Source organism: Pseudophryne corroboree, chromosome 1 (assembly GCF_028390025.1).
Source record: "Pseudophryne corroboree isolate aPseCor3 chromosome 1, aPseCor3.hap2, whole genome shotgun sequence".
NCBI classification, from domain to species: domain Eukaryota; kingdom Metazoa; phylum Chordata; class Amphibia; order Anura; family Myobatrachidae; genus Pseudophryne; species Pseudophryne corroboree.
The window spans coordinates 1216335120-1216349287 of record NC_086444.1 but is presented as its reverse complement, the minus strand read 5'-3'; the positions used below and the strand labels follow the sequence as shown (position 1 = coordinate 1216349287).

General features: G+C 40.8%; 1 protein-coding gene across 1 annotated transcript in view; it reads right to left on the bottom strand.

Annotated features, from left to right (window-relative positions):
* The window catches only part of LOC135051850 (probable metabotropic glutamate receptor mgl-1), a 141390-nt gene that overhangs the window by 65493 nt on the left and 61729 nt on the right, over nt 1-14168 (bottom strand). The window contains exons 3-5 of the mRNA XM_063957409.1: nt 10033-10839; nt 9105-9114; nt 8481-8668 (exon numbers count right to left, since the gene is read on the bottom strand). Coding sequence (XP_063813479.1) covers nt 8481-8668; nt 9105-9114; nt 10033-10839 — 1005 coding nt within the window. The remainder of the gene's footprint in view (nt 1-8480; nt 8669-9104; nt 9115-10032; nt 10840-14168) is intronic.

Below are 14168 nucleotides of genomic sequence, written 5' to 3'. Positions count from 1 at the left end.
TCCACACAAACATACATACATACTTACCTTATGTTCACACGAGGGTCGGTCCTCTTCTCCAGTAGAATCCAAGGGGTACCTGTTGAATAAATTCTACTCACCAGATCCAGGGTCCCAGGCTCCTCGTAGCATCCATTTGTAATCCACATACTTGAATAAAATAAAAAAACGGAGAGCCGAGCCACGCACTGAAAGGGGACCCATGTTTGCACATGGGCCCCCTTTCCCCGAATGCCAGAAACCACTCTGACTGATGTCTAAGTGGGTTTCTTCAGCCAATCAGGGAGCGCCCGGTTGTAGCACCCTCCTGATCGGCTGTGTGCTCCTGTACTGTATGACAGGCGGCACACGGCAGTGTTACAATGTAGCGCCTATGCGCTCCATTGTAACCAATGGTGGGAACTTTCTGCTCAGCGGTGAGGTCACTTTCGATCAACCGCAGGGCAGAAAGTTCCCACCATTGGTTACAATGGAGCGCATAGGCGCTACATTGTAACACTGCCGTGTGCCGCCTGTCATACAGTACAGGAGCACACAGCCGATTAGGAGGGTGCTACAACGTGGCGCTCCCTGATTGGCTGAAGAAACCCACTTAGACATCAGTCAGAGTGGGTTTCTGGCATTCAGGGAAAGGGGGCCCATGTGCAAACATGGGTCCCCTTTCAGTGCGTGGCTCGGCTCTCCGTTTTTTTATTTTATTCAAGTACGTGGATTACAAATGGATGCTACGAGGAGCCTGGGACCCTGGATCTGGTGAGTAGAATTTATTCAACAGGTACCCCTTGGATTCTACTGGAGAAGAGGACCGACCCTCGTGTGAACATAAGGTAAGTATGTATGTATGTTTGTGTGGATGGATGTAATAAATCTTTACTTTCAAGGTGTGTGTGTCTTGTCTTTTTTTGGGTATTTTTTTAGTAGTAGTACTACAGGTACCAGCGGGCCCGTTTTTCAGCCGCATGCTGGTACTTGTGGTTCTCCAAGTACCAGCATGCGGGGGAGGCTTGCTGGGCCTTGTAGTACTGCTACTAAAAACAATATCTTTTCATTTTCACAAAAGGCTATCAGCCCCCCATCCGCAGCCAATTGGATGGGGGGGACAGCCTCGGGCTTCACCCCTGGCCCTTGGGTGGCTGGGGGGGGGACCCCTTGATTGAAGGGGTCCCCACTCACCCAGGGTACCCCGGCCAGGGGTGACTAGTTGGATTTTTGATGCCACGGCCGCAGGGCACTATATAAAAGTGACCCCCGGCTGTGGCATTATCTGTCCAGCTAGTGGAGCCCGGTGCTGGTTTTAAAAATACGGGGGACCCCTACTCTTTTTGTCCCCCGAATTTTTGGAACCAGGACCAGGCGCAGAGCCCGATGCTGGTTGCTTAAATATGGGGGAGCCCCTGTCATTTTTTTTCCCCATATTTCTGCAACCAGGGTCGGCTCAAAGAGCCCGAGGCTGGTTATGGTTAGGAGGGGGGACCCCACGCATTTTTTTTTTGGAAAATAACCACTTTCCCACCCCTTCCCACTGATATACATGCACGGATCTCATGGATCCGTGCATGCCTATCCAATCACGGTAAAAAAAAGCAGGTCTGTTTTTTTATTGCACTTTTTTACGAGTTGTAATTTTTCACGGCAGTGTTTTATTTTTTTTTTGCTTTGCACTTCTTAGTAAATGACCGAGATTCATACTTAAACAGCCGCGTTTTGACCGATGGTGTATTCATTCGTAATTTTATTCTTGGACTTGCAAAAAAATACGAATGGCATCATCACTGCTGTGATTTGTGCTTAGTAAATTCCCGAGATGACACTTTGAAGAAAAAACGGCATCTCGGTCAAAATCGGGACCTTAGTAAATTTACCCCTATATGTGAGAGAGAATCTTATCATTTTACCTGACACTATAAGTGATAGGTAATCTGCCAAACACCAATGAAATCCTCCTGTCATACCTGATACTGCATGTGAGAGGTGATTCACCAATATACCTGATACTATATGTGAGAGGAAATATTACCAGTGTACCTGACACTATAAGTGAGAGGTAATTTGGAAATCATTAATTGAATCCTCCCTTCATAAGATTTGGCACCATATACACTGCCAGCATCATCCGTTATATAATGCACTAACAACATACCCGCCACCATGAGCTTAATTGGAAAGATATGAATTGTGTGTTGACACCAACTATCTACAAGAGGCTTTTTAGCTTAAAATTGATTACAACTTTCATCAGCAAATTTACTATCTTTCCAATATGTGGCGATAGAACTAGTTGGAACACTCTTGTCAATATTGTTACATAAGTAACCATTATGTGATACAATTCTATACCATTTCAAAATTTCTTCTTGCCAATTTGCCAAGATCTTTGAAAAAGCACAATAGTAACAATTTTGTTACACTTTACGTATCCATTATATTAGTTCAAATCAGTTCAAAATAAGATACATGATGTTAGGGATTCATATTAAGACATTAATTAATTTTTGAGAACAGACACCACAGAGACGCTCAGATTTTTAATATTTATGTTTATTCTTTTTCTTTCTTTTATGTAATTCACAGTTTTGTCTCGTTTTCACATAAATTCTATACATGTTTTTTAATATTTCGCAAAAGTCATTTTGTAAGACATGAGACTTTATAACATGTTAATATTTTCTTCTTAGATTATGAAATAAAAGTTATATTTTAAAATCTTGTTGCACCATAAAACAGATGACTTTGTCTTTCCTTCTTTTTACCTGTGATAGCAATATGATCTGTGGTAGCAACCCCTGTATCTATATTAGAAATGTGCGGCGGGCACTTTTCATGTTTTTTATTTTGGTTTTGGTTCTAATTCCATTTCCATGTTCTGGTTTTGGCTTGTTTTTGCTAAAACCACCCTTTCGTGTTTTGGTTTTGGATCTGGATGATTTTTGAAAACAAACAAACATAAAAACAGCTAAAATCACAGAATTTGGGGGTAATTTTGCTCCTACGGTATTATTAACCTCAATAACAATCATTTCCACTCATTTCCAGTCTAATCTGCACACCTCACAAAATTTTTTTTTTTTAGGCCTAACATTTGCACCGAGGTGTCTGTATGACTAAGCTAAGTGTCACAAGTGGACAACACAAACACCTGGCCCATCTAGGCATGGCACTGCAGTGTCAGACAGGAGGGCAGATATAAAAAAAAGGCCCCAAACAGCACATGATGCAAAGAAGAAAAAGAATTGCAATGAGGTAGTTGTATAACTAAGCCAAGCGATACACACAATTGGACCATCTAGGCTTGGCACTGCAGTGGCAGACAGGATGGCAGATATCAAAAAAGGCCTCTAACAGCACATGATGCAAAGAAGAAAAAAAGGTCCACCGAGGTTGCTGTATGACTAAGCTAAGCGACACAACCACTTGGCCCATCTAGTAGTGTCACACAGTGGCTAAATGTCGAGAGTGGGCCGCAATTGTTCAGGCCACTGACAGCATCTCCAGCATGCTCCAGTCACTTTAAAAAAAATTGCAATTGGTAAACTTATACGGCAGTAACCCAGGACTAATGCAGCAGTACCCCTGGACTCATACGGCAGTGTCACACAGGATGGTACTTTTCAAAAACTAGGCCCCAAACTGCACCTCAAGCAAAGATGTTGAAGAGGTGCAATGAGGTAGCTGTTTGACTAAGCCAAGCAACACAAACAATTCCAACTTGAATTTTACGTCCAAATCACTGGAATTAATTGGCAAGATCACTGTAATTAATAATTGTAAATCACTGACATTAATTGGCAAAATCACTGTAGTTATACGTCCAAATCACTGGAATTAAATGGCAAGATCACTGTAATTAATAATTATAAATCACTGACATTAATTGGCAAAATCACTGTAATTATACGTCCAAATCACTGGAATTAATTGGCAAGATCACTGTAATTAATAATTATAAATCATTGAAATTAATTGGCAAAATCACTTTAAATATACGTCCAAATCACTGGAATGAAATTGCAAAATCTTGCTATCTCCTGACTAGTGAAGTGGAATCTAGATGGGATTTGTTACCGGGGACACAATACCTCCATCAATTGTCTAAATCCCACTGCACCAATGGCGGATACCGTGGCACATCTAACTACAACATAAGTGTCAAGGCCTCAGTTATGAGGGCTTCTATCATCATGTGAAGCTGAACCACTAGTTATGAACATAGGCCAGGGCCTCAGCCGTTTCTTGCCACTCCGTGTCTATAAACACAAAGATGGGAATGTCAGCAAACACCACAGATGGTGGGGTCATGATGATGGGATTCATGGTGTCCCACCGCATCCCACCAACCTGGGCTACACTCTCCTGGGAACTTCGACAGAGTAATTTGCTGAAGCTGGCAGGAACAGTATAACCATCTTAATATTGCCATCCTGGGGTTTAGAAAGGATCCAAAGGGTTACAGTTGTGTTTGTATGTGATATGTTTTAAATAAATTTCTTTATTGAGAAATAGATAGTGAGCAGTACTCAATTGTAAGCCCATCCTAGATATGGATAATTCCTATATCCAGTGTACAGATGTGTCCTGATACAGCAGTCAGTGTGGGCCCACGGATGCTCACTGTATTTATCAAACAATAAAATACCAACCAAATATTTAGGCACTGCACTCATAAAGACATACTGAATGGAACTTTTTTTCCCCCTCCTGGGAGCCACCCAGTAACTACTGTTTACCCAGTGCAAAGCAGCTTCAGAGGTGTGTACATATACCTACTGTATCTGTGACCCCTAGGGGTAAATTTACTAAGATGGGAGTTCTATTTAAGATGGGATGTTGCCCATAGCAACCAATCGGATTCCAGGTATTATCTTCTAGGAGGTGCTAGATAAATGAGAAATAGAATCTGATTGGTTGCTATTGGCAACATCCCATCTAAAATAGAATTCCCATATTAGTAACTTTACACCATAGACTGCAACCCTGTGCATGTAATAGACTGAATATAAGTCCTGCAAAACAGACTTTAATGTGCCAATTAAATCACATAACTAAGGTGGCACACAGCCACAGGGCCGTAACTAGGTGTGTGCAGAGAGTGCCACAGCACATTGTGCTTTAAGGTAGGGGGCGCTGTTGGTGGCACTTGTCAATTAACTGTTTTAATTACTGTCACTTGCATCTTTCCCCTTTTTTGAAGCCCAGCATCTTCTGACCGCCGCTGTCTCCTACCCTGACCTCTTCTGTTGATAATACCTATACAACATTCATGAACTTAAACTGATAGTTCTGTTATTCAGTCACACTGTTCTTTATTACATTTCAAGATGCTGACATACCCAGGATTCAACCCCATTACCTTTGGCATTGTAATAAGACACTATTCATTGAGCTATCCGCCTTGCATAAAAAGCTAGAGAATTCTAACTATTTGAAGCTTACCTTATGCTTTCTAAAAAAATGTTTTTCTTACAGTAATGAAACAGGTTATAAGTTTGAATCCTGGGTATTGCAGTATATTGAAATATGTAATTTAATAAACTGTATTATAACTAAATAAAAGCGCGCTCTCAAGTTAAGTGCATGAATGTGGTATAAAGAGAATTTGTGTCCAAATCCATTTTCTTGCATTGGTCTATAACAAAATGCGGCAAGAGGCATCATAGCATGGGATATCTCTGGGATAAATTATGTCATGGCCCTTCCCCATGAGGCATGCACCTTATGTCCCTATTGGAAAAAATGGAGAAGGATGGGGCGCAGCACCAATTTTCTTTCTGGCACAGGGCACCAAAAAGTCTAGTTACAGCTCTGCCAGCCCCATCACTGCAGTATCCCTGTACTCCCAGCTAACCTTACTGCAGATAATCTGTGCTGCTAGCTAACAAATGTACACTACTGTACAGCAGACTGTGCTCCAGAGTGAAAAGAGATAATCAAAAGACTATAGAGAGACTATTTAGCTATGCTGAGAGTGAAGAGCAAGCCATCACACTCCAGCACTCCATAGATACAGAACTGACTAAAGTAGTAAATGATATGGTCACTGTGGTGAAGTCTAAAGACCATAACTCAATTCTTATTCTTCTAGTTCTCTCTATTGCTTTTGACACTGACCACTATCTTCTCATACAAACTTTTCAATCCCTAGGTCCTCAGGATACATCCCTTTCTTGGTTCTCAACCTACCTATCTAAACACTCTTTCTGTGTTTGTTTCTCTAAATCCACCTCCTCTTCGCTACCTAAATCAGCTGGATTACCGCAAGGCTCAGTCTTAGGGCCTCTGCTTTTCTCAATCTATACCGCATCTCTTGACAAACTAATCAGCTCTTCTGGATTTCCGTATTATCTGTACATGGAAGATACTCAAATCTGCCTATCCTCAGATTCGTCACAATCTCTATTGGGCTGTGTCACTGGATGCCTCTCTGTCATTTCAACTTGGATGTTCTCTCGCCACCTCAAATGAAATATTTCCAAAAAAGAATTGATTATATTTCCACCGACCAATTGTACTTACCATCCTGATATCTCTGTCACTGTTAAGAACTCGACAATCAATCCTACCCCACAAGCTCCCTGACTAGGTGTCATCCTTGATTCAGAGCTGTCCTTTATCCCCACATTCAATCTTTCTCAAAATCATTTGCATAAAACTAATAAACATCCAAAATGAGACCATGTCTTAAACAACACACTGCAAAAACTCTAATCTATGCACTTATCATCTCTCTCATTGATTATTGTAATAGTCTCCTTACTGGTCCTACCAAAAAAAGACTCTCACTACTACAATCCATTCTGAATGCAACTTCAAGGCTGATCTACATCACTAGAAGTTCATCTTCTGCTGATCCACTCTGTCAGTCCCTCCATTGGTTACCTGTATTCTATCATAATTAATATAAAATAATTGCCCATACAAGGTGCAAGTACAGTATGTGATTGAAATTGGCATCCCATTGGCATATGCACAAATCAGAATATGGTGTAACTCTGGGTACATGCCCAAAAATAATAACAAAACTTCACCAAGATTATTCTTGACAAGTTTTATGCCCAGATGTCATCTAGTTGCCACCCAGAAATTTGATGCTATGTCACATGCACAGTTTAGTATTGGACCCATGTGTGACAAAAGATCAGATATAAAACATAATTTCTGTTAGCAGTACATTTAGCTAGGAGGGGAAATAAAATTAAATATACAGATGTCAGGTTAGTGGGGAAATTCAACCTCAACTGAAATTTAAATTGCAATGTACTGTAAGAAAAAAGTATTGCAGTAGAGATGTGCGCCAGCCCAAATCTTGAGTTTTGAGTTTTTGTCTTTGATCTATTTCTCCTTCATGTTTTGAATCAGTACTGGTTTTGCCAAACAGTCCTTGTGAGTTTTGGATCTGTTTTTGTTTTGGATCATTTTTTTTTTTTTTCAAATCATAAAATCTGCTAATATCACATAATTTGGCCTTGTTTTTGTTCCTAAAGCAGTGGTTTCCAAACTTTTTTGAATCATGGCGCCCTAGAATATCAGAATGTTTTTCACGGCACCCCTAGGCCAAAAATGTCTTATTGAGAAAATTAGAAAGAAATATTACATTAAGTAGATTGCGTTTATATGTCATCCTTAGGGTCAATTGTGTGGTGAGGGACAAGATTCGCTTCTGTTTGGCCACATATTTTATGACTGGCAGCCACCAGCACTGGTTTTGCCTATTATATTGACCATGAATAATTTGAATTGGTCCTGGACCACCAACCCAGGGCACCCCTGCAAGTGGCCCAAGGCACCCCAGGGAGCCACGGCACACAGTTTGGGAACCTCTGCCCTAAAGTATTATTACCCTCAATAACATTTCTTTCCAGTCATTTCCAATTAATTGTGACCACCTCACAGTTCACAATATTGTTTTTATACATTTTAGGCCAAAAGTTGCAGCAAGCCGACTGGACACTAACCGACACAACAGATATAAACATACAGTAGTTTATAGCACATCTATAAAACTTTGCCACACAGCAGTGCAGAAATGAAAAGTAGTGCAAGATGAAATTTTCCTTGGGCCCTCCCTCCCACCCTCATTTTGGATATTAAAATGGACATGCACAATTTAACAAAGCAATCACTTCAGTGACAGGGACGTACATTTTTGTGGTGCTTGCTTTGTTTGGGCCCCCACAAAACATTTTTTTTTTAGAAGGACTAGGATGTTGATGATGAGGGTGTTAATTACATTATAATCTTGTACAATTAATGTCATGTCTTCGATGCAAATTATGTAACATGGAGAAGGCGCCTAGATGGTTAACGTATCTAACTGTACTAACTTTGGCCTCACAAATGGAGCAGATGCCTTCACAAACATTGTCAGGATTTGGGGAATAATAATTTCGCACACAATAGGTGGCTTTATTTATTTTATGCCCAGGCATCACAATGGCTTTCTTTTTATTACGGGCAAGAAATGCAGCCACTGGTGGCTGACTTACACAAACATCATCATCATCATCATCATCATCATCATCATCAACATCATCATCCTCACTGTCAGATAGTTCACACAAAGCCTCAATTTCTATTATGACATCATCATCATCATCTTTATCATCTTTACTTGTACTGCTCACCACATGTGCAGATGGTGTAGAAATGGTGGTAGGAGGTGAAAGAGGCTTCTCTATGAGGACAGTGTGAGAAATGTCAGACTCATGCAAATGTCACACATCATAACTAACCTTTCCTGCAGTCCTGCACTGTCTCTCTGATTGGTGAATAGATCCAGCCATCCACCAATTAGCATTCTGACAGCCATTAACTGTCTGACTTCAGGCTAGGAGGCAGGGTGAAAATGTTGCCTAGCTGCTCTAGTTGTGTGTAATTCACAGTTAAAATTGCTGGGCAGTATTGTTTACATGCTTCCCAAAAAGCTCCAGAGCCACCAGCCCAGGAAGCAGATACCCTTCCGTGCTTAAAGACACTTAGACACATGGGGTCCTGGGAAACTGCACAGTGTACCTATACATTTTTGGGCAGTACAGATGGTTTAATGGTTAGTAGACAAGATGGAATTCTGCACTACAAAACACAAATGCGGCCAGGTCCTGAGCGTATACCTGGTTCACCCTTAATACATAAGACAAAACACGAAAGTTGACTGGCTCAAATGAATCAGAGAATAAACAGGGTTTGATTGTACTCTGTTGGGAATGACCTGTTGATTTATATAAGATAGAAATGTCCACTATCAAGGTCAGATTAAAGGGATGATAAAGTTCTCTTTCTTATCCCTTAAATTATTCTCTTTGTATTAGCCCAGCAATATTCACACTGTCCTCCTGAGTCTCCTTGGTACTTCAGATATTCCCTTTTTCTCTCAGACTCCTCCCATCCATATGACATATATAAGGAGACAAGAGGATGATGATAGTGTGATACCGTTTAATTTTAATAAAATGCAATTTAAAACACACATTTATTTAGCAGTGTTCCGTAATCGGTGGTGTCTAGTGCACACCAATTCACATTTAACAAGAAACAGCTTTACTGGGTACCTACCTGGACTGGAAATCCACCTCAAGAGTCCTGGCTTGTTGATATCTTCCTCTAAAGTGTGTCATCACCAACGTGTTTCGGCTATAGAAGCCTTTGTCAAGTGTGTACATGGGCAGACTAGATAACCCATGTGGTTCTTACCTGCTGTCAAATTCTATGTTTCTATAGAATTCCATTAAGATGCCCAGATTGGCACCTGAAAATAAGGGTACTAATGAAAGCTCCATCAAACTGATGTGTAAACCATAAGAACACTTGGATAATTAATTAATAATAACATTACATTAAACATTTCAATCTGGATTACATCTATATTCAATGTCATCTCACAACATTTCATTTGACATCATAGATTACAGCAGAGATCAAAAAGATTATGACGATACTTTCAAAATATAAAATAATGAAAGTAAAAAAACAAAACCCTCAGATTTTATGTGATTTCTGCAGTAATGTACTGTTTAGTCCACAGAGCTTACACTCTCTCACCTTGTGCTGAAATTCAAATGTTTTTAAATTATACTTTTCTCTATACATAGTCAAGGCTAAATTCACTTCATGCAGAGCTTGCACCATGCTGAGGACTGCAATATACACCTGGTAGGTGGCCGGATCTCCAGTATAATTAAAAAGTTCTCTAAACCTCTTCTTCCCAGCGCAGTCGTCCAAATACATTTGATCAATCCTTGAAAAGACGTTGTTCTTATAAGAATTTGGTGACAAGCACCTAAAGTACTGAATCCAAATGTCTTCCAGCATTGGGTCACTCGGATGACTGGATGGATGAAAAGTGAATAAACGTTGCGGTAATGCCGGGATATAACGTGGTGGAGGGGAAAACACCAAACTATACTCAACTGCTTTTTTTGTTTTCAGAACTAAAAGGTTTATTGCAAGTGACCATGACGCTGTAAGGATAAATGTCTTGTTAATGAGAATATGTGTTGCAGTAAGCAAAAATAAAGTAGACATTTGCGTATTTGTTCCACACATAACAACAATCTCTGTAGATGAAGCTTTTAACTCAAGAGGAATTTCATGACCCTCTTCAGTTTGGGGAACTTTGACTTTGAATTCAATACAAATTCTATAATCATTCAATGTCTGGCTCAGATGTTGTAGCTCCCGTTCACCATTATCATCATCTGATGTGATAATTCCGACCCAGTTCCACCCAAAGCTTCTCAGTAACTTTGCAATGGCCACATTTTCTGTCTGGTAGTTTTGTACTGTGCGAAAGAAGTTTGGATAAAGAGTCCGGTCACTCAGCAGCGGGTCCCTCGCTCCATAGCTGATCTAGAAATTATAATAGTGTTACTTTCATGGATAAGAAGGTCTCAGAACTAATGGTGTTTGAAGTAACCAAATGTTTAACAAAAAGAAAGTAGAAACAATAATAACAAAGACTCAGTTGCAGTATATGAAATTTGTTATTACACTATGTTACATTTTACAGGTAAGTGTTGGTTTTATCGTCACATTAGACACTTGGTAGAGTTATTAATCAGACAGTCAGCAATTTAACATTACAACTAAATTAGGCAGAAAATATTTATTGTGGTTCATTTGTCTTTCTGATGAAATCTGTACAGCACAGAAATTGTCAAAAGAAGCTTTGTTCTTATGGTAAGTGTTAGCTCTGTGACTTTACCTACTGTCACTGATATCATTCGCATCCACAGGAATGTCATCTATTCTTGCTGCAATATGAATTCCTTATTCATAGACAATACATTCATCCATCCAGGGGCTGTAGTGTGTTACGCACACCAGTGCTAACAGGAGTATACCGGTGTATGAACAGAGAGGGAAGCGAAGCAAACGAACTCACAGACAGTATAACATAACATACACAGGAGGTGATGGAATAACTAATAAACACAAAGTGAACGGAGAAGCCCAAAGGCTCAGGAATTGGGTGTCTCCCTAGTGTCAGGAATGCTCAGATGGAATAGAGCGGACAATGAAGCGAGGTGTAGTGATTTAACATGTGGAGCACCTGAAATGATGTTGCTAAGAGCAACAGAAAAAACCCCAAAGGGTTACCAACGGGTGTGGGAATAAACTCCTTGGTCAGAGATAGAAATATAGACACAAGGAGAGTATCCACAATCCTAACCCCCACTTGCAGGGCACAGGTTCAGCTTACTGCCACTAAACTGACACCTGGACGCCCTGCACAGTGAGGGAGGATTAAGCAAGCAGGTCTGAGAGTACAGCCGCAAACCTGCTGGGTTCACAGAATAGCAAAAGAACCCCAGCAGGTCAAACAACTGACTCCAGTCTTACTGCTAGGTCCGGATTGGCAGAATGAAGTACCGAATCCCAAGGCCTATTCGCAGTAAGCAACAAGTAAATACAAAGTCACACAGTACTAGCTAACTCTCTGGAACTGACTAACAAACAAAGATTCAGCAGCATTTGCCTAGCCTGAGAGGATGGTTTATATAGCAGGTGCTGTCCACGCCCCACTCAGACCTCACAGACTGTGAGCACAAAACCAGCGCCGGATTCCCTGCCGTGCACAGAGCCTGTAACCACTACACAGTAAAAACCCGGACCGGAGTATCAGCTGCGCTCAGGTTACTTCGCTAACACTTGCCTCCCGGTTGCCATGGCGACGTGGCAGCACAGAGCAGGAGATCCTAATATAGTGTTATTGCTGAATTTGGTGGTTTGGACATCCGTCTGCTGCTAATCTCTTTATTGGACAAGTCTACGCTTGGAAATTGGCAATTTCATTTTATGTGGTTTAGTCAGATATACTGTAGCTTTAAATTGATTCTTACCGTGTCACTATTGGATTTTATTGCGTTGCTCTGCTCATGTGCTGCCATTTTACATAATGCTGCTTTAACATACTGTGATTGAAGCAAAGAAAGAAGTAATATTTATGTGTATCACAGACCTTCTTTCACCTTCCAAACACTAACCTTTGGGTGTCAGCAAAAACTATTGGACAACATCTATAGACCTATCTAAACACCAGCCTGGGCAGACAGGTTCCCCTAGGTTAAATGTCCTGTGTTATCTGTATGATGGTCTGTAGTCAGCTTTATGGAACAAAAGAGGCCCTATATGTGAGAATGTAGCGGTTTTCTGTAAGCATTCTTGTTTAGTACCAAACAAGTAGTTTGGAACTCTTAGTTATCAGTTTAGGGAGGGGCTGGGTTCTTACATACAGTATGTTATTGTTGGTTACCATTTATTGACTGGCGTGTGAAAGTACCCATCTGTCCCATTACACATATTGCCCTATGGGGCATGTGTATGAAAACTGGTCAAAAAATACAGATTTTCTCTCAATGCCATTAGAAAATCTTGTTGGCTGAATTTACCAAAAAAATGTCACCAGGGCACCTGAGTGATGCTCTCCCTCTTGAAAACACTGTCTGGCAGTGCAAGAGAAGTCTCACCTCTTGCCAGTAAAGTTAGCTGTTAGAGTTATTTATACTTCAGCTGATTTATCAGTTCCCACAGGTGCACTGGACTGGGAGCTAGGATTTGGGCATCCCAAATTTAGAGAAAGCAAAATTACGAAGCCAAGATTTGTTTTTTGTTTTTTTTTAAAGGAAGAAATAAAGATAAAGTAATTGAAAAATATAAAAAAGGGGAAAAAAAACCTTTACTTTTAAATAACATATTTCTTGTGGGTACCACAGACCAAAGTCATCTTGCAATGGTGATCAGAAAATAGTGACAATGGGGGTTATTCCGAGTTGTTCGCTAGTAATTTTTTTTTCACTACAGAGCGATTAGTCGCAAACTGCGCATGCGCAATGTTCACAGTGCGCCTGCGCCAAGTAAATCAGCACAAAAGTTTGGTATTTTACTCACGGCGTAACAAAGTTTTTTCATTGTTCTGGTGATTGGAGTGTGATTGACAGGAAGTGGGTGTTTCTGGGCGGAAACTGGCTGTTTTCTGGGAGTGTGCGGAAAAACGCAGGCATTTCAGGGAAAAACGCGGGAGTGTCTGGAGAAACGGGGGAGTGGCTGGCCGAACGCTAGGTGTGTTTGTGACGTCAAACCAGGAATGAAAATGACTGATCTTTTCGCTATTTGTGAGTAGGTCAGGAGCTACTCAGAAACTGCTAAGAAATTTCTATTCGCAATTCTGCTAATCTTTCATTCGCAATTCTGCTAAGCTAAGATACACTCCCAGAGGGCGGCGGCTTAGCATGTGCAATGCTGCTAAAAGCAGCTAGCGAGCGAACAACTCGGAATCACCCCCAATATACAGTACCACTGTCCACAATAAACAGGTTTTACCATGAGTTGCAGAATAACATCAATGAGCGTTAGCAATATCCTGTGATTACCTTCACCAGGAGGTCGGATTTTGTGAATGGAAAAAAAGTTCTACTAAATGCTACAAAAGCATCACATTGCTACAGAGTTTATGATTTTTTTGGTATTGATAAACAGACACCTAGGGACTAATTCAGGTTGGATCGCAAATCACGATACACTGGAATTGTTGTGTTCGCCCTGTGGGTGCATGCACAAGGCCCATGCTGCTCAATCACCCACATTTATGGTGGGTGACCCGCAGTAACTATGAATGCCTCTGCCTGATTGATAGGAAGAGGCATTCGCGGAGTGGGAGGGGGGGCAATGTTCTGTTT